Source organism: Polypterus senegalus, chromosome 1 (genome assembly GCF_016835505.1).
Source record: "Polypterus senegalus isolate Bchr_013 chromosome 1, ASM1683550v1, whole genome shotgun sequence".
NCBI classification, from domain to species: domain Eukaryota; kingdom Metazoa; phylum Chordata; class Cladistia; order Polypteriformes; family Polypteridae; genus Polypterus; species Polypterus senegalus.
In genome coordinates this window covers 275757154-275777327 of record NC_053154.1, presented here as the reverse complement: position 1 = coordinate 275777327, position 20174 = coordinate 275757154, and the positions used below count along the sequence as shown (strand labels likewise).

The window sequence follows — 20174 nt, the reverse complement described above, 5'->3', positions numbered from 1 at the left end:
AAAATATATCTCATGTTACTCATGTTGCATAATCCACATGTCTGCTATCCACTTACTTGCTCAAAACATGCAAAACAATTTTTTTGGTAAAATAATGTTAAAATTATTTGCAGTATTACTGGCGCATACATAATCACTAAACCTAAAGCCTCATGGGATTGACTTTTTGAACTGAAGACCCACCTCTCCTTATCATTCACTATTCAAGAGTCCTGTCTTCAATTCAAAAACTCCTTCCCATGTGTTTTTGAGTTTTCTGTGTATATGTGCCAAAAATTCCAGAAGTAACTGTTTAGCAATAAAAAAAAATAAAAATCGTTTTACACATTTTGAGCAAACAATGAGATAACAAATATTTGGATTATACAACATGATTAACGTGGAATTATTTTATTTTTATACAGATGTTTTTTACATTATTTGGCACTGTACAACTCTTTCCACCTTTGAGTTCTGCGATGTCTTAAACTTGAAAATATCAAATTAAAAAAACTTTGTCTCTACAAAGTACAAGGGGTAAGAAATATATAAAAATATAATTTTTGGGTGGAGTACAGTGCATCCGGAAAGTATTCACAGCGCATCACTTTTTCCACATTTTGTTACGTTACAGCCATATTCCAAAATGGATTAAATTCATTTTTTTCCTCAGAATTCTACACACTTCATCACACAACATCCCATAACGACAACGTGAAAAAAGTTTACTTGAGATTTTTGCAAATTTATTAAATATAAAAAAAAACTGAGAAAGCACATGTACATAAGTATTCACAGGATTTGCCATGAAGCTCAAAATTGTGCTCAGGTGCATTCTGTTTCCCCTGATCATGCTTGAGATGTTTCTGCAGCTTAATTGGAGTCCACCTGTGGTAAATTCATTTGATTGGACATGATTTGGAAAGGCACACACCTGTCTATATAAGGTCCCACAGTTGACAGTTCATGTCAGAGCACAAACCAAGCACGAAGTCAAAGGAATTGTCTGTAGACCTCCGAGACAGGATTGTCTCGAGGCACAAATCTGGGGAAGGTTACAGAAATATTTCTGCTGCTTTGAAGGTCCCAATGAGCACAGTGGCCTCCATCATCCGTAAGTGGAAGAAGTTCGAAACCACCAGGACTCTTCCTAGAGCTGGCTGGCCATCTAAACTGAGCGATCGTGGGAGAAGGGCCTTAGTCAGGGAGGTGACCAAGAACCCGATGGTCACTCTGTCAGAGCTCCAGAGGTCCTCTGTGAAGAGAGGAGAACCTTCCAGAAGGACAATCATCTCTGCAGCAATCCACCAATCAGGCCTGTATGGTAGAGTGGCCAGACGGAAGCCACTCCTTAGTAAAAGGTACATGGCAGCCCGCCTGGAGTTTGCCAAAAGGCACCTGAAGAAATCTCAAACCATGAGAAACAAAATTCTCCAGTAGGACGACAAAGATTGAACTCTTTGGTGTGAATGCCAGGCGTCACGTTTGGAGGAAACCAGGCACTGCTCATCACCAGGTCAATACCATCCCTATAGTGAAGCATGGTGGTTGCAGCATCATGCTGTGGGGATGTTTTTCAGTGGCAGGAACTGGGAGACTAAAGGGAAAGATGACTGCAGCAATGTACTGTGACATCCTGGATGAAAACCTGCTCCAGAGCGCTCTTGACCTCAGACTGGGGTGACGGTTTATCTTTCAGCAGGACAACGACCCTAAGCACATAGCCAAGAAAAAGGAGTGGCTTTAGGACAACTCTGTGAATGTCCTTGAGTGGCCCAGCCAGAACCCAGACTTGAATCCGATTGAACATCTCTGGAGACTGAGAGATCTTAACATGGCTGTGCACTGACGCTTCCCACCCAACCTGATGGAGCTTGAGAGGTGCTGCAAAGAGGAATGGGTGAAACTGGCCAAGGATAGGTGTGCCAAGCTTGTGGCATCATATTCAAAAAGACTCGAGGCTGTAATTGCTGCATCGACAAAGTACTGAGCAAAGGCTGTGAATACTTATATACATGTGATTTCTCAGTTTTTTTATTTTTAATAAATTTGCAAAAACCTCAAGTAAACTTTTTTCACGTTGTCATTATGGGGTATTGTGTGTAGAATTCTGAGGAAAAAAATGAATTTAATCCATTTTGGAATAAGGCTGTAACATAACAAAATGTGGAAAAAGTGATGCGCTGTGAATACTTTCTGGATGCACTGTATTTCTTTACGTAACAGAACATACCAACAAAACATAACTTAATGAAATAAAAGAATGTGAAAAATATAAAAATAGCTTCCAAATATATTACAAAATACTCAGCACTCTGTTTCATTCATTTTATTTCTATAAAGTAACATAGTATACAATCAAACAGATAAAAATTAGAGAACTTATACAACAAATTACTTCAAAATCCATCTAAAAACAATACCAGAGAAATAAAAAAAAAACAAAGAATAAAACCTAACAAAACAAGAATTTGATCCGCAGCCAAGAAAACTCAGAACTAAACACGTGGTTATAAACCCCCATTGACTGCAGGTTTTTGTTCCAAACAATTTACCAATCTGTGTGTTACTTTCCCTCTTATTTATCTCATTCTTTAATGAACTGGTCTTTTTTTCTCTCTTCTTAGGCAGAGTGATGGCTCTGTGGCTAGGGTTTGAATCGCGTAAAACACCAGATGTGACTCTACTCCATTAGACCCTTGAGCAAGGCCCTCAACCTGCATTCCTGGGTATGACATGAATCTGCATCCAGCCCTGCAGGCAAGTCCTCCAACTTCTAGGGAAAACCTGGGAGGTTGGTGGCAGGATTGGCACTCCAGGCATTGTAAAAAAACTCACATTCTTCAGTGTGGTACTGAAGTGTCACCCATTGCACAGCTTATCACGTAGTGTCACTTTCCCTCTGTCTACTTCGGTCATTGTTAACTGCCATTATTACAATACAGTTAAGTGAGTAAATGCCACAGAAAAAATGTTAACTAAAACAATGATGGAAGAGAATTAACAACTTAAAATTCTATTAAAAATATGAATATTTCTAAATTTTTTTATGAGTGTAACTTTTTTTCTTTTTCTAAATGCAGAATAAGAGAAGAAAAAGGGAGAAGCTAATTAAATAATGAAATCAATTAAGGAAAAAAAATTTGAAAAGTGGATGGAACAAAACCTGTAGCCACAGGGGTCCCAAAGACTCATGTCATGTCGTCCATGACATGATCTTGTGTTTTTTTTTTTCTTTTTCAGCTAACAGAATTTACTTATTCCAGACTGATCCTGGGGAACACTATGTTTACTTGTCTAGTATGCTTTCTTTTCAGATCAAAGAATTATTATTATTGTCTTTATTGCGTTTCTGGTACTGTATTGTAACAGTGTGAAATAATTTTGGAGGAAATATGAAGCAGAACTAAAAAAAAAGGTTCTTTTCTAGACAATTACTTGATTAATAGATGTGTAACAGGAACAAAGCAGAAATGCATTTACAATTCCATACAATTTGCTCATATTGTACAATACCAATTTTATATTACATTTATATATATATATATATATATATATATATATATATATATATATATATATACACATACACACTGTGCACACACAAAATTATATATATATATATACTGTATATATATATATATTTATATATATATATATATATATATATTACTAATGCAGCAGTGAAAAAATTTAAAACAGGCAGAGAAAGCAAAATAATTGCTAGTGAAAATGAACTCAGTGGAAAACAGCAACTGAAGAATTTTATCAGGGCAGCATGCATGAAGTAAATCTATTCTGGTGCTGACAACCCTGAGATCTGGTAAACATAATTGTAGTTATATAATAGCCTTCTTCAAAGGAGATGATGGCACTTTTAATCTTGTCATAAGACAGACCAATCTATTGTTCATCCAGCCGCCCACAGGTATCAGAGAGGGGATGAAGATCCCGGGCACCTTTCAGCAACTCTCTGACATAAAAAAGGACCCCCTCATGTTTGATAATTGATACTAGTTAACTTTTATAACTCTATTCTGTTAAAGACTGAGCGTCTGAAGTCTATTATTTATGTATCTTCACGATCAACAGATAAGGCCTTCTATATTTACCATTTGCTTGTGCGATTTTCATTCCGCATGCCCTTAAACCAGATGTGAAAGCAATTTATTCTATGTGACAAAGACAATGGACAGTAGCTCTTTCTCTTTTAAATGTCCTCAGCAAAAATTAACTAATTAACACAAAATCTGCAAATAGCCGCTCAATCAGTTATTCATTATTTACATTGTGTCTTTCATGGTCAGCACAGCATTATTAAAGAAACTGTTTTTCTGGTTGTACAGTATTTGCTTTACAGACAGGGAACTATTAAGATATTCACTTACTTTTGGAAATTGGTACAGTGTGCATAGATTCTCAGTTTGTCTCTGATCACTCTGCCTGGATGTGGTTTTCTTTGTAAACCGGCCACATGTACTGCCAGCACTCGGGGACCCACAAGCTTTTTGAAAAGCAAAGATAGCCAATAATCCTACAAAAAAGAGCCCAGAGAAGTTTTGGCACAAAAATGTGTAACTCCTTTACTTTCTTAGGGTCTGTTTAATACTATATTTTGTATTATATCTCTGACTTTAAGCTCTGGTTTCTTATGCATATTGAAAAACTGGTGTTATATCTTTTTTTTTCTGAGGTTCTACTTACTGTATTTTCTTCAACTGCCTAATAAACAATAATTCTTTATTTAACATTTCAGTTAGTCCTGTGGATTTATAAGCTATACAAATCAAAGTCCACACTACTCATATGGTTCTTTGACAATATCTTCAAGAATTTCTAAATATTTCATTAGATAAACCTAAAATAAATGTCTCACTCTGTTTGTTACAACCTCAAAAGATAAACACAGTTATAGATTTGTTTTGATTTTTTGCCTATTGGTAAATCTCAGAACTCTGTTACAATGAGGTTACAATATATACATAATGTATCAGCTTATCCAAAAATAAAATTTAAATATACATTTGTTAGTAATTTGCAAAACATTGTAGTAATGCATCTGGAAAAAGGATGCAATAACCCCCTTTTAAGTATACAATATTAAAAATAGCCCAGCATGTCATACTGTAATTATGCAAAAATATTAACTTTAAACACTGAAACAGAAAGCACAACAATTTGTCTAGCACAGTAACTTGTCTAAATATACATACTAAAAAGTATTCAGGTAATGATTAACTATAGAAAGAATGTCATTCAAGTGCATTTAATTAAACTAGATTGCTGTGAAAATGAAGACCCTGAAAATTGTAAGGAATGTGTGCTGCTCATTTGCAATTTTATTTTCAAACAGTAGGGTCTTCAATGAAAAAACAGAAATCAGCTACTAAGCTGTTTTATACTATGCATTCACTGCAAGCACTCTATACTTGTTAATCCAATTATCATGAGATATACTAAACAACTTTATCCTGTGCAAATCATCTGAAGTACACACTTTGACACCCACAGACATTGGAATTTGTATGAAAGCTACTATTCAGAATACAAAATGCATGTGAAATAAGTTAACAATGTGAGCAACAGAATATTTCCTTAATTATTATGATTGAAAACAAAATGTTTGTTAATAAAGGTGGCTATGTGTTGAAGTATGGAGTCATGCTGGTGTCATATTTTATTGTGTGACATAACCCACCACAGGGTCAATACTGTGTGAATGATTATTGGTGCACTGCACCTGCCAAATCCCAAATGTACTCTTGTGTTAAAAATTCAATGGTGTAAATACCACATAGGCATTCCTTGAAGATGGCACAGGTATATGTTTGTGGTATGTCTAGTTTTGGTAAGAAGAAGGCCTGTTTTGAAAGCTCTTGCTGTATGATATGTAACAGGAACTACAGGATTTAATGTTGCATGATCATTGTATACCTCTAACAAGCAGCAGAGGCAACTGGCTACTGTAAGCATTACACCCTGTTGCTGTTTTGGTGGTAGTTCATTTGAGACTAATGTTCAAACTGCATATTTGTCTGCATTATCTTCAAGTGTAAATCTAGTGGTTGTCAACCTTTGTGCTGTCATTGAAATCCTACTCCCCTAATTCTTCTGTACACAGACCGGAACATTACCCAGAAATCTACTGAGGGCTTAACATCTTTGTGGATCATAGCAATTGCTGGATGCTGGTGTTGCACAAACTGTTCCAATGCTGTTGTTTTTCAGAGGCAGCCAGTTCTCTCCTAGTGGGTATGGGATGTTTCCTGCAACCTTTATTTCCAATAACACCTCACTATCACAATCATATGCACAGAATATGTTGGCTTGACCGTTCAGCCTCACAAAGAAAACAATTTGTCCCCTATCAAAATTATTCAGTTGTATGTATAACTCATATCAAGCAGAGATTCTTTGTGTGCTGTAGTGACTGTGCAACATCAGCCCGTTTGGTTAATGTCTTTATATGTCAAGTTCATTACACAAATATGTTATTAAATAGCTTTGCTGTTAATTTCTATTGGAGACATACATAAGAAATGCCAAGCCTACCTACTAACATTGATTTTACATGCCTGTTTTTATACAAATTGCCTATTGGTATAAATATTAATGTAGATGTAAAAACTTTGGAAAGTACTTTTATTTCCTTATACATCCCATGGCTAGAGGGTCTGGAAGCTGTAAATGAGTATGGGGTGTTTTGCATGTGGTTACGTTAGCCCTTAGATGGACTGGGATCATATCCAGGGCTGTTTCCAACCAAACAGATACAGTAACTGGGAGTTTTACCCCTATTATGAAATTTATTTTTACAGTGATGCCTTGAAGACCTAGTCATATTACTTTCTAAACTATTTAGTCTTAAAAGATAACATATCCGGTTACATATCATTTATAATGAACCATGCTTAATACAAAATTGATTCTGATGTCACATAACATTCATAAAATGTCACTATTCAGAGATTTTTCATTAAAATTGAACTTAAAAAAAAAACTGACTTTGATCATTAACAAATATATGTGTGTTACAGTCCAGGTTCCTTTTAAATACCTTCTAGTTGAACATAATCATAGACAAAAATGTAACACGAACTCACAGGTATTGCATTGAAATTTGATTCCGTGTTTGAACTTACATCGTGACAACGCAACTTATAACTGCCAGTGAGTGAATGTCATTTCTTTCTCTCTAATAAATCGAACGACTTTCTCGAATGTTTGTCCATGGTCTTTCTTCCTCGCTTTGTCGTTGACGTGTCATCTTGAACATATAAAAGTATTATTCTGATAAAATTTATAAGAACTGAGAGTGCAAGAAGCGTGTCTGACAAAAGCATTCACACAACTGAGGTTAGATGACCAAAGTCTTGTTTGAAAATAGTTGGGCGTGACTTGAAAGAATCTCATGTTAAAAGTCTCCATCTGACAGGACTTCTTACTGCAACAATGTTTTTGGAATCTTTTCATTCTCGCTAGCAAAACAAATTTGACGATCTACAAGTCTCTGACTTAAAGTTTAAATCCGAACTATATATTCAATCTCTTTTCACTGTTCCGTTATTTCACCGAGTAATTATTTCAGTTTGTTTGTGCTAATGCAATCTTTCCTATGATTTTTTTGAGACTTTTGAATTTTTGTACTTCCATGTTCCCTAACCTGCTGTGTATGTGTACCGCGTCCACATTTCTGAATTTTTTACGATGTTCTACTTTGTCATCTACTCTTTGTCTTTTATTTCCGGCCCCGTGCACGGTTAAATCTTTTTCTCGTGGGTCTCATTACGCTGCTCGTGTTGTGAATGGGGGGGCTGAACGCACACTAAGGAAATGCGATCGGATCATGTGCTGTCTTTCTGCTTTTGCCTGCGAGCTGCCTTTTTTTTTCTTTTCACGCGGTGCGTCGATAATTTAAAAGCCTGTACAGCAGCTGTCCTTTTGTCTCGCAGGATGTCAAAGTGTCTTCCGAGAAGATTATGTCTTGTCTCCCTCATCTCCCTCCCAAGATTTTTTTTATAATAGAGAGACAGAATTCCTACATCTAAATAGTTTAAAACTTACATTTTTCTTGATTCTCCATAGGCAGCCACTCTTCTTTTGCCTATTTTGAACAGTTACTGAGAAACACTTCTTTTTCTTCATTTAATGTAATATTTGTGATATTTTTATTTTACTTTGTGTAATTTATTAAATTAAATTTATAGGGAAATGACCAAACCATTAATACATTCCTTATTTGTGAGGAACTTTGCTGAAGGGCGCACATGAAAATGTCTCTCTATTATAAAAATAATCCTCGAAATCAAAAGCAAGGCGACTATACGTGATCTTCTCGGAAGTTCTCGGAAGACATTTAAAAAACCTGCGAGACAAAAGAGACTTGCCACGGAGCGTCTCGCATAGACTGTAAACATGAGACTTGGTGCCAAAAGATTGTTCCAGGTTCGTCTCGTGGGGAAGTGGAACATGAGATTCTTGCAAGACACACCCTACTTACAAAAGATATCATATAAGAGCACACCCATGAAAAAACACTCAGACATGTAAAAGCATGTAGCACACACACACATCCTTGTGCTCTCAGCACATATAAAGTGTACAAGGACAATACGGAGAATAGAGACCCAAAGGGGTTGGAGAGAAAAAAAGGCAGATAAGAGATTATGAAAGCAGTGGAATTCGATAGGCTCAAACAAATGATGGCATGATACACATGCAGAGAAAGGTACAGAATATGAAAGCAGTAAAATTCGAAAGTATTGTAACATCCTAGCCAGGTTGAGGTCTTTTTGGTTTTACGTAACTGTTCGGTCCGATTGAGGGAGGGCGGAGTACAGCATGGAAGACTGATAGCAGGCTATTGATTGATGCGGTAAATCGCGAGACCCGGGGGAGCGGGGGTTGGAGAGGGTGCTTGAAAGTTGTGTTTGAGGTTAGGAAGTCAACGATTGTTCAAGTAAAACTTTTGTGACACTTTATCATGTCAGTCACTACAGTATCAAAGAAAAGATAGAAAAGATCGCATTACTACAAACAAAAGGTGATTAATCATCAGAACCAGGTGTAATTGAAAAAATAGCAGGACAAATTGAGGTTGGAAACAAAAGGCAAAGAGTAGACAACAATATCTTTTCGCATTTGCATCATTCAATGGACAAAACGTGGATTTACACAATAATGGACCATACGTTACAGAATCTGTGGTCCCAGAACAGTTAAAGCAAAGACAAGTTGAATTTCAAAGAATACACAGTTCGGTCAGGTGTATATTGATGATCACGGAGAAGCGATGCAAATTTTAACAGGCAAAAAGAAAGGTAATGTATATATTCCAGGAATAATATTACACACCAAAGGAGATTGTGATATGCCATTCGTATTAAAATGTTTACAGTTTACCGTGAGAATAGCTTTAGCTATGACAATCAATAAATCACAGGACAAACATTAGAAAAAGTCGAATTACTTATTAGAGAAACACAATGTGTCTCCAAAAAATATTGTTTTTAACGAAGCTTTAAAGTAAAAATGCAAATAATGAAATTGAAACAATTCCAGAGAAAGAAAAATTTTTAATTGTATATCCGATTAACCAAACACAGGGGATGGCGAGCGAAGCCCCCTAGTTTTTAATAAAATAATTATCTTGGCACAGATGACGTGTTAAAAAAAATAAAACAAATGTTGCCAAGGTGTTTTTTAGATGGAACAGCATACTTAGTTCTGAACAAGGTTGCGGTGAGTACCAGAGTCTATCCCAGGTAGCATTTGGGTGCATGGCGGAAAGAAACCCTGTACAACATTTCGCTACTTTAATAAGAATGAATGGATAATTTGGACAACTTATTCTGAAATTAATTTAAAATGTTCAGCTTGCTATATTGCTTAATACTGGAACAATTAATTTCCTAATGCATGTTTAGTTGGTGATCACAGTGTCGTGGAACTGCTAATTTAAAATCTTAGTCATAAATAATCCTATCCAAAAGTCAAGAAATACAGAGTGATTCACTGGAAATGCACACACGTTAATTATGTTTATCCATGATCTTGGTTGTCTGGGAATTGTGGCCCTAGTAATGGAGCATTGGATTGTGGTAGCACAGCCTGAAAAGAGTGGTATCCATGATAAACAAAATGGAGACGTGGAAACAACAAAAATAAATTTTATAAAAATCAACCTTGTTTTAGAAGAAAGATACAATGAAAACAAGCAGAAAATCAGATTTGTTTGTATTTAACACAACAAAATATTTCTTGAGGTACTACACAAATTTGCAAGTTAGAATAAATTAATAAAGTCACCGAAATAGTAACAGCATAAGCTCAACTGCATCTAGTATGAACATTTTAATTCATTTTTGCCAGTGCAACTTTCTGTAGCATTGCACTAGGATTGGGAAGAAAATGACTTGGTGCCCCTGTACTAGATGCTGTGTATACTGATGAACATATGTAAGAGGATTGATGGATTATGACCAGAAAGCTTGCAACTGAACTCTCGGTATCAAAGGATAGTTACAATACAACAGTAATGTCGATGCCTTAGGATATTAGAAAGTGTGAGCACATTGGGTTCTACAAAGCCTTAGCCTTCAATCATAGAACTGTATGAAAGCAGGTGTGTTCAGATTTGCTCTCCAGATATGATTGTGAGGTCAAGAGGATTTTGACACAGATCATCACTGGGTATTAAACATAGATCCATCACTTTGAATTTGGAGACAAAAGGCAGTTAATGAAATGGAAAGTTACCCTTGTAAGTAGGGAAAGTTACAACCACTGTTTTTTTTTTTTAATTACAGAAGAAGTTATTTCGGTACACATTCATATCAATACAGTTAACTCAGATCAGTTGTGTTGGAAGAAGCACTCACAAAAATCGGGTGTTTTGTTCTTCCTCATCCAACCTACAGCCTAGATCTGAGTCCCTTACATTTCCACCTATTTGTATCCCTCAAAGTTACCATGATGATGCATTAATTGAAGATGTGAAAATGTGTCTGTGACTGGAGGGTTCAGACTTTTGCAAGAGGAGGATACTGTAAATGTCATGATTTCTTGTTGGCTCAGGGCTGAAGAAGTTGTTGGAGATTATGTGAAAATATGTGGAGCATGATAAACACATATATTGATCCTGTAATTCTAAAAGAAAATACTACTAATAAAAAATATGTTGCAAATGTTTCTGTGAAAAGAATCTCTTATTGTCCTTATTTTAATGTAAGAAAGCTGCTCCTTAACCACTACTTTTAATTTTCTGTTTGATGTATTGAAATGCAGTATTACACCTCCATACATTAGAGTATTACAATATTGCAGAGTTTTTAAAATAGCTTGTTTTACATGGTCACAAAATAGGTGTTTGTGCATTTCTGAAAACAGACTAAATTCTACAGTATGGCTAATTATACTCTTTTACTCTTACAAGGCATGAATGGCAAAGCCCTCCTTGTACAGTGTATTATGACCTCTGGGCTGAATGAAAGAACTAAATTCTCTGTAAGGTGAAATCATATGCTAAAACTTGTATAACAGAATGCATGTAGACAGTGACATACCCCAGCTATGATAGGTAACAACTGTCATATTAAGATACCTACTCTATTAGATATTGTACCTGTTTAGACCTGGGTTGACAGAAGATTAACCTGGAACAGCTCACCTTAATAACAAATTTTCAAATATAGGCACACTTTTATGTTTTTGTACTTTTTGTCTTTAATTCCAAAACAACATGAAAAAAATATCAATATTTTAGGAAAAGACTTTTCCACTAAGAGTCTCAAATGTTCTATACGTATTATTTAGCGAGCAGGCAGAGGGGTCTACTTATAAAAATGATAGTTGATAATCTGGTACTGTGGGAATTCTGAACAAGATGTAAAACAACAAAGCTGTTTATGTCTATTTTTAGCAACATTACATGACTGCATGGAAAACACTGTCACTCTTTTGGGCTAAAGGAGTGTTTATTTGGCTTCAATCAATATGTGAAGTTAGAAATTTTGAACGGTGATTAAATTGTAGTAGTACACAATGGATAAAAAATTCCTAGTGCACATACTTGACTCCTCTGTTTAAAGGATCGCTCAAGCTTTTGAGCAGGAAAACAAGCTATTTTGATGCAATATTACAAATTGTGCCACGTTTCTTTCTAGGAACAGCAGATAACAAAACATCTTGATTATGGGTTAAATCGCATGCAGCTGGTGTAGACCTCATGTGTCTAGTGCCCGGGGTCTAAATCCTGTTACCTTGTTTGTGTGGAGTTTACATGTTCTCCCTGCCCCTGTGTGGGTTTTCCTCCAGGTACTCTGGTTTTGTTACTTCAGTATTATATATTTTATGAGTGTGGATATGAGTGATTGTTGACCTGCAATGGACTGACTCCTTGTCTACGGAAGTTTTCTGATTTGCACTCCTGTTGCCAGGATAGGCTTGGGCCTCCCTTGACCATAAACTGGATTAAGCAAGTTTGAGAATGTTATGTTATAAAACAGACACTTCACTAAAATGGAAACCACCTTTATGATTGATGTAAAATGTCTTATAATACGAACTGAGATACATGTAAATGGTAGCTCACAGTTCTTTTGCTTTCTTTAGGTTTTTCTGGGCTGATTTTGCTTGCTTGACATTTCACGCTCAACTGTCTTCACTGTTCTCAGCTTCAACACCTAATTTAGTTGTTCAGATAAACACATTTCCATCAGGAAGTTCCCATGCAATCCTCCATATGGCAGCATTTATGAGCCTTTTTAATAGACTTTTTTTTAGTAAATTTACAGCCTAATAGTGTTTATGGATTGTGGAATAAAACAGACATAGTGGCTTGGCATAACAGAGACCTAGCAACCCAGAGTTAGTAGTCGCACATCATAACTAGCAAGATTTAGTTTAGAAAACTTACTGAGCAATCCAAAACTTTGCAGTTTTACAGCTGGAGTGCTTGAAAGGTGCCCAGACAAAGAGGCCAGCCTGTAATACTATCTCAGTATACACTGTACATCTCTCTCTCCCCCTGTCTCACTTTTCATATCATTCTCTTTGCACAGCAAACAGCTCAGGGTCTGCTTTTAATTGTCTCTCTGTTTTTTCTGTTTCTCACTTCCCCCATTCAGCAGACCCATAAAAAATGGCAAAAAAGAAATACCAGTAACAGCAAAACACAAAGCACTATCAAAACCAACAAAGGAAAAACAGCGCAACAGGTCCCTAACAAAACTTACTGGTGAAAAGGGATTGGTGACCCTGAGACAGCTGATGGATTTCTTCCTGAAGTACTATCTATTTTTGTTTTTACTTTAGATGAATGAGAAGAGCATTAAATAGCTATTACAAATTTCTGCCAGTGATGAGGATTACCAGCCTCACATATGGGCTTAATGGCATCTGGAAGGTATAAGGCTCCAGATGTCTAATGGTTATTGGCAAAGTACACCAATTTCAGTTGTAACCACTTTTGGAAGCCAGAAAAGCAGGTATGAAGAAGTAGGGGGTTAATTCTGAACAGTCAAGAATTTCCTAATTTTAATCTTCCATCACTACATAACAACAGAACATCTATTTGCAGCATCTGAATAACACTTATTTCTAGAAAAGAAAAGAAAGTTTCAATAATATTTATCCATTATTATAACTGCTTTTTGCTATAGGGGATCAAACAAGCATGTCAGAAGAATCTACAGCATAGATGTAACAGTTCAAGCCAAATTCTGAATGGAATGCCATTATTATATCAAGAAGTCTATTTACACCAGCTGACATAAAATCTTAAGACTCCTTAATCCAATTCAGGCTCATGGTCGTTCAGAGTCTATTTTTACTACTGCCACTACTACTATTACTACTATGGTAGTAACTGGCAAAAGAAATCAATCAGTTACAAATAAGACATCACTCCATTGTCTGACAAAATAAGAATTACCTATTTCCATAACAAGCATGTCTTTGAGGTATGAAGGGAAAATGAAAAAGCAAACAAACCAAAAAAAATCCTGGGAGGAAGACAATGTGTAACTCCTTAATCAAGGCTTGGAATTTAAGTCCACGGTATTGGAATCATTCATAAAATGTAACAAGTTTTGTGAATTGAGACATACAGTATTAAACAGTAACTTTATGCAGGTACTATTGATTCCCATTCTATTTTAGCTTTATTTTTTAGGTTAAAGTCATGGAAAATTATAAAAGGTTGGAAGTTGTAAACTATACCCAGAAGGGACATTTCTTCAGTGCAAGAGATACTTGCAAAAATGCACTGACATTTATTCTAAGCAGGTCAATCAAGAGGTGTCAGACTGCATTTATTTGTACTGTGGAGAGAAAACAGAGTCATGGAAGACTCTGGAACTTCTCTGACCACTAATAAACTATGTTGACTCCACATAAAGGGCACTACTGCTTGGGAATTCAACTAGGCCTTAAGTTCTGCAATATGACAATATAACTCATGTAGCTACTTGTTTTTTGCTAAAATAATAAATGCATCCATGACAGTTTTAAAACAAAGACAATACAGTATAACCAAAGCGCCTCTCCAGTAATTCAGTATTTTCCTATTACAAACTTTTCTGAGAAGACTGAGTAAGAATTTCATTGTACGAGAGAAATAGTTTAGATCAATTTTTCAAAACTGTAAAATAAATTGCAGCAAAATTTACAGCAATACATAGCATAAAATGAACTTGAACAAATGTCTACCAACAAGAAAGGTAAAAGTGAGTAATGTCATCCTCTGTCTTTCTCTTACTGTCATATTCTGAACATTATGTGCAAAAAAATTGTACTTCATTCTATTTCATCGTTGCTTTGCTCTACTGCAGTTAGTAATGATATACAGGTTTACAACTGTGTTGACTTTTTCATAAATGTAGGGCTTTGATTTGATAAAAAAATGTGGTGTCATCAGCTCATTTCAGTTATTGTCATGTTCACCCAGTGCAATAAAATTCTTACCTGTGCCTTTACCAAAATGTATCATGCTGCCACCATCCTTGTCTTGAATCTTACAGTTCAGGTTATATAAAATACAGCTGAAGTCAGAAATTTACAGTGGTTATCAGAAGCTAATTATCGAATTGCCTTAAGACTTGACATTATTTTCGGGAATTTTCTAGGCTGTTTAAAGGCACAGTTAACTAAGTGTAAGTAAACATGTGACCCACTACAGTAGAATTGAGATATAGTCAATAAAAAGTGAAATACTCTGTCGGCAAAAATTGTTGGAAAAAATTCTTTTACCCTGCACAAAGCAGATGTTTTAAACGATATGCCAAATTTATAGTTCAATAATATAACATCTGTGGAGGGGTTATGAAGCGTGTTTTAAAGAACTAATCTTAAGTGTATGTAAACTTCTGACTTCAGCTGTATAACATCACAAAATATAAGAAGAATTGAAATTGATGATAAAATTAACTTCACACTTTTTTAAGGGTGGAAAGAAATGGAAACCCCTCCTTGAACCGCCACCTTATCGTGGTGGAAGGGTTTGCGTGTCCCAATGATCCTAGGAGCTCTGTTGTCTGAGGTTTTATGCCCCTGGTAGGGCCACCCAAGGTAAACTGGTCCTAGGTGAGGGATGAGACAAAGAGCGGTTCACCAAACCTTCTATGATGAATGAAAACTTAGGACAGCATTTTCCCTCGCCCGGATGCGGGTCACCGGAGCCGCCCTCTGGAGCCAGGCCTGGAGGTGGGGTTCAATGGTGGTCAGGCCTGCACCCGTGGGACTCTGCCTGGCACAGCCTAAAGAGGCAATGTGGGTTCCCCTTCCCATGGGCTCACCAACTATGGGAGGGGCCAAGGAGGTTGGGTGGTGGCCGAAGGCGGGGACCTTGGCGGTCAGATCCTCGGCTACAGAAGCTGGCTCTTGGGACGTGGAATGTCACCTCTCTGAAGGGAAAAGAGCCTGAGCTAGTGCGCGAGGTTGAGAGGTTCCGACTAGATACAGTCGGGTTCACCTTGACGCACAGTGTGGACTCTGGAACCAATCTCCTTGAGAGGGGCTGGACACTCTATCACTCTGGAGTTGCCCCTGGTGAGAGGCATAGAGTGGGTGTGGGCATACTTATTGCCCCTGACTTGGAGCCTGTTCCTTGGGGTTTACCCTGGTGGATGAGAGGGTAGCCTCCCTCTGCCTTTGGGTGGGGGGACGGGTCCTAGCTGTTGTTTGCGCGTATGCGTCTCTGGAGGGGGTGCTAGAGGGCATGTGGGCAATGACAGTGAGACCTGGAAGGGTGTGATTGGGAGGAATGCCCCCCCCGATCTGAACCCAAACAGTGTTTTGTTATTGGACTTCTGTGCTCGTCATGGATTGTCCATAACGAACACCATGTTCAAGCATACGGGTGTTCATATGTGCACTTGGCACCAGGACACCCTAGAACCTCAGTTCGATGATGGACTTTGTGGTCGTGTCGTCGGACCTGCGGCCACATGTCTTGGACACTCGGGTGAAGAGAGGGGCAGAGTTGTCAACTGATCACCACCTGGTGGTGAGTTGACTTCAATGGTGTGGGAGGATGCCGGTCAGGCCTGGTAGGCCCAAACGTGTTGCGAGGGTCTGCTGGGAACGTCTGGCAGAGTCCCCTGTCAGAAGTAGCTTCAACTCCCACCTCCGGCAGAACTTCGACCATGTCCCGAGGGAGGTGGGGGACATTGAGTCCGAATCAGCCATGTTCCATGCTTCTATTGTTGAAGCGGCTGACCGGAGCTAGATAGATAAATACTTTATTAACCCCAAGGGGAAATGTGGCCGTAAGGAACAGTGGACCAGCTCTACACCCTTAGCAGGGTCCTGGAGGGTGCATGGGAGTTTGCCCAACCAGTCTACATGTGTTTTGTGGACTTGGAAAAGGCATTCGACTGTGTCCCTCAGGAAATCTTGTGGGGGGTACTCCGAGAGTATGGGGTACCAGACCCCCTGATAAGGGCTGTTCGGTCCCTGTACGATCGGTGTCAGAGCTTGGTCTGCATTGCCAGCAGTAAGTCGAACCTGTTTCCAGTGAGAGCTGGACTCCGCCAGGGCTGCCGTTTGTCACCGATTCTGTTAATAACTTTTATGGACAGAATTTCTAGGCACAGCCAGGGCGTTGAGGGGGTCCGGTTTGGTGGACTCAGGATTGGGTCACTGCTTTTTGCAGATGATGTTGTCCTGTTTGCTTCATCAGGCCGTGATCTTCAGCTGTCTCTGGATCGTTTGCAGCTGAGTGTGAAGCAGCTAGGATGGGAATCAGCACCTCCAAATCTGAGACCATGGTCCTCAGTTGGAAAAGGGTGGAGTGGTCTCTCAGGGTTGGGAGCGAGATCCTGCCCCAAGTAGAGGAGTTCACGTATCTCGGGGTCTTGTTCACAAGTGAGGGAAGAATGGAGCGTGAGATCGTCAGGCGGATCAGTGCGGCGTCCGCAATGATGCAGGCTCTGCATCGGTCTGTCGTGGTGAAAAAGGAGCTGAGCCGTAAGGCAAAGTTCTCAATTTACCGGTCGATCTATGTTCCTACCCTCACCTATGATCATGAGCTGTGGGTAGTGACCGAAAGAACGAGATTGTGAATACAAGTGGCTGAAATGAGTTTCCTCCGCAGGGTGTCTGGGCTTTCCCTTAAAGATAGGGTGAGAAGCTTAGTCATCAGGGAGGGGCTCAGAGTAGTGCCGCTGCTCCTCCGCATTGAGTGGAGTCAGATGAGGTGGCTTGGGCATCTGATCAGGATGCCTCCTGGACGCCTCCCTGGTGAGGTGTTCCGGGCATGTCTAACCGGGAGGAGGCCCCGGGGAAGACCCAGGACACGCTGGAGGGACTATGTCTTTCAGCTGGCCTGGGAACACCTTGGGATTCCCCCAGATGAGCTAGAAGGTGGCCAGGGAGCCTTGGTATCTCTGCTCAAGCTGCTGTCTCCATGACCCAATCTCGAATAAGTGGAAGAGGATAGATGGATGGATAGAAGAAATGGAAATGAACATACTGCTTGACAATACTGTACACCCCATTTTAAATCAAAATAAATGAGAGGCAAATGTTTTTTTTGTAAATTCAATAAGGCAAAACACATCCCACAGTGAGGGAAAAAGACTTAAACCAAGGCAATACATGTAATCCAAATTAGACGAGAAAAAAAATGATATTTAAAGTCTGTACACAAAAATAAAGATCCTCCCAACAGCCCCAGCACACTCCTGGAATTGTAGTCTCTGCTTGGGCACTGCCATAAGGTTTCTGATGACAGTTATGAAAATATGGGGGGAATAGGGTTTTTAAATATGCCGTACTAAACAACATATTTTTCCTGAGCCAATGGCAGAAATTTAACTGGTTATAAAACAGAACAATTTCACTTTGTTTACCACAGAAACTCAGAAATTTTGCTTAAAATTTAATTTTGCTCAAATTGCAGGATAGTTATTAACATTAGGCTGAAAGTAGCCTGGTTCCATGCTCTACACTCCAGATTAGAATCAATCAAGAGTCAAAGTGCTTTAAGGCAGAAATTTTATCCAATGTAGCACTGTGCCTCTACAAATGTAGTTGAATTTAATTATTTTATAAAACTCTCAGTGCAATATCTATATTAAAATACAAGAAATGGAAATTGGCTTGGATTTCTGCCATTATCATGAACAACATTTTAAGAGTTTAATTTTGCGTATCAAGTCCTGGGCTGAAATCCTTCAATATATTTATTTCAGTTGAGTCAGGCTACATTTCTCCATGTCTTTGACCAGTAGGTATAGATACTAAAAAATGGATGAAATTGTGCAGAAATAACACTGGGTCTATGTACATCTCACAATAACAATATTATTTGAATTAGTGAAGTATTTTTTTTTAGTTAGGGTTAGGGTTAGGGTTAGGGTTAGGGTTGAAACCATTCAACAGATCTATTAACAAATCATTTATATTCAGATACAAAAATTAAAGGTAAAGACATTATGAATATCAGCTCATTTTAACAATTCTCTGTGAAGGGACTGTGTCTTTTTAAGCCTGTGTTATGAAAAGATCCATCTTTCTGTAGGATCTTCTCTATATTTAGTATGGGACTCTTGGAGTTAGGAGCCCATAATGTAGGTTTTGTCAAGCGTAACTGCTTCTCATTAAACTTGTGTCTCCCTACTTACAGTATGGGATGCTCCTGAATTTTTCCATTCAAGATATTGAATATCTACTTTTTCCACTGTAGATACACACGTTTCTTATGTAACTTTTGAGCCAATTAATTATCTTGTCTTCACTGTAATTTGAACCTGTGGCTTCTGGGACCTGTGACTCATCTTAGCACAAGAATAAGAAATGTATTGATTTTAGCAGGTGCTGCTACAGCATCAGCCAGATTTGTACATATTTCAACAGGATATGTAGAGATATTGAAATGGCATTTAAAATGTATTATGCAAGAAATACATTTTTTATAAGTTCTGTTTATATTTTTGTGCCATTATTGCATTGCAATTATATGTCTACAAATTAATTTATTAATTTACTTTCGGTATTGCCATTGATTGTGAGGTTATTTTGTTTTGTTTATGGGCATCACCATTTTGGAACTCCCATTGTCAAGATGGAAGTCCCATTTGTTTGGTATTGGAAGTTGTGCTTTGTTAAATCACTTCCATGGCGCTTTATAATCTGAGGACATAGATGTAGAATCATCCAAAGCTGCACATAAAACTAAAGATTACTGTGCATGCTATTATATTGAATTATGATGGTATTTAAAACATATAGCAATGTCTTTAAAGCAATAGTTTCTTTGACTCTCTGGTTTTTGGCACATTTCAGGCTAAAGGGGATTCAACTCCCAATCATCATTCTCTTTAATAAAACCCCTGTGTGTGTCCAGGTGTCCGTGTGTGAGTGTCTTCTGGTGAAGTGCGCATGCGCGGGGCCACACGGCACGTGTTCAGTGTCTTCCTGTGCATTCCCTGTGTGTGCAGAGAGAGAGAGAGAGGGAGACACACACACAGGTGCGTGCGCACGAGAGACAGACAGACACACAGGTCTGCCCGAAAGACAGACACGCACGCACACACAAGCGCACGCACGTACACACAGGCAGGCAGGCCCGCGCGAGAGACAGACACGCACACACAGGCGCACGCGTGCATTGTTGCAATGTTACTTTTCTTGGTTGTTTATTAAATTACGGATTTTTTAAATGTTCGTTTTTTTTCCCTGTGCTTAAAACTAAT

At 38.1% G+C, this 20174-nt stretch overlaps 1 protein-coding gene and 1 long non-coding RNA gene across 3 annotated transcripts in view; one reads left to right on the top strand and one right to left on the bottom strand.

The window, feature by feature from the left end:
• hpse2 (heparanase 2) overlaps positions 1–20174 on the bottom strand; it is a 371766-nt gene that overhangs the window by 15865 nt on the left and 335727 nt on the right. For both annotated transcript variants that reach the window (XM_039774786.1, XM_039774797.1), the window contains one exon: positions 4368–4513. In XM_039774786.1, the coding sequence (XP_039630720.1) occupies positions 4368–4513 (146 nt within the window). The remainder of the gene's footprint in view (positions 1–4367; positions 4514–20174) is intronic.
• LOC120542375 overlaps positions 1–20174 on the top strand; it is a 155770-nt gene that overhangs the window by 24232 nt on the left and 111364 nt on the right. The gene's annotated exons all lie outside the window — the stretch shown is intronic.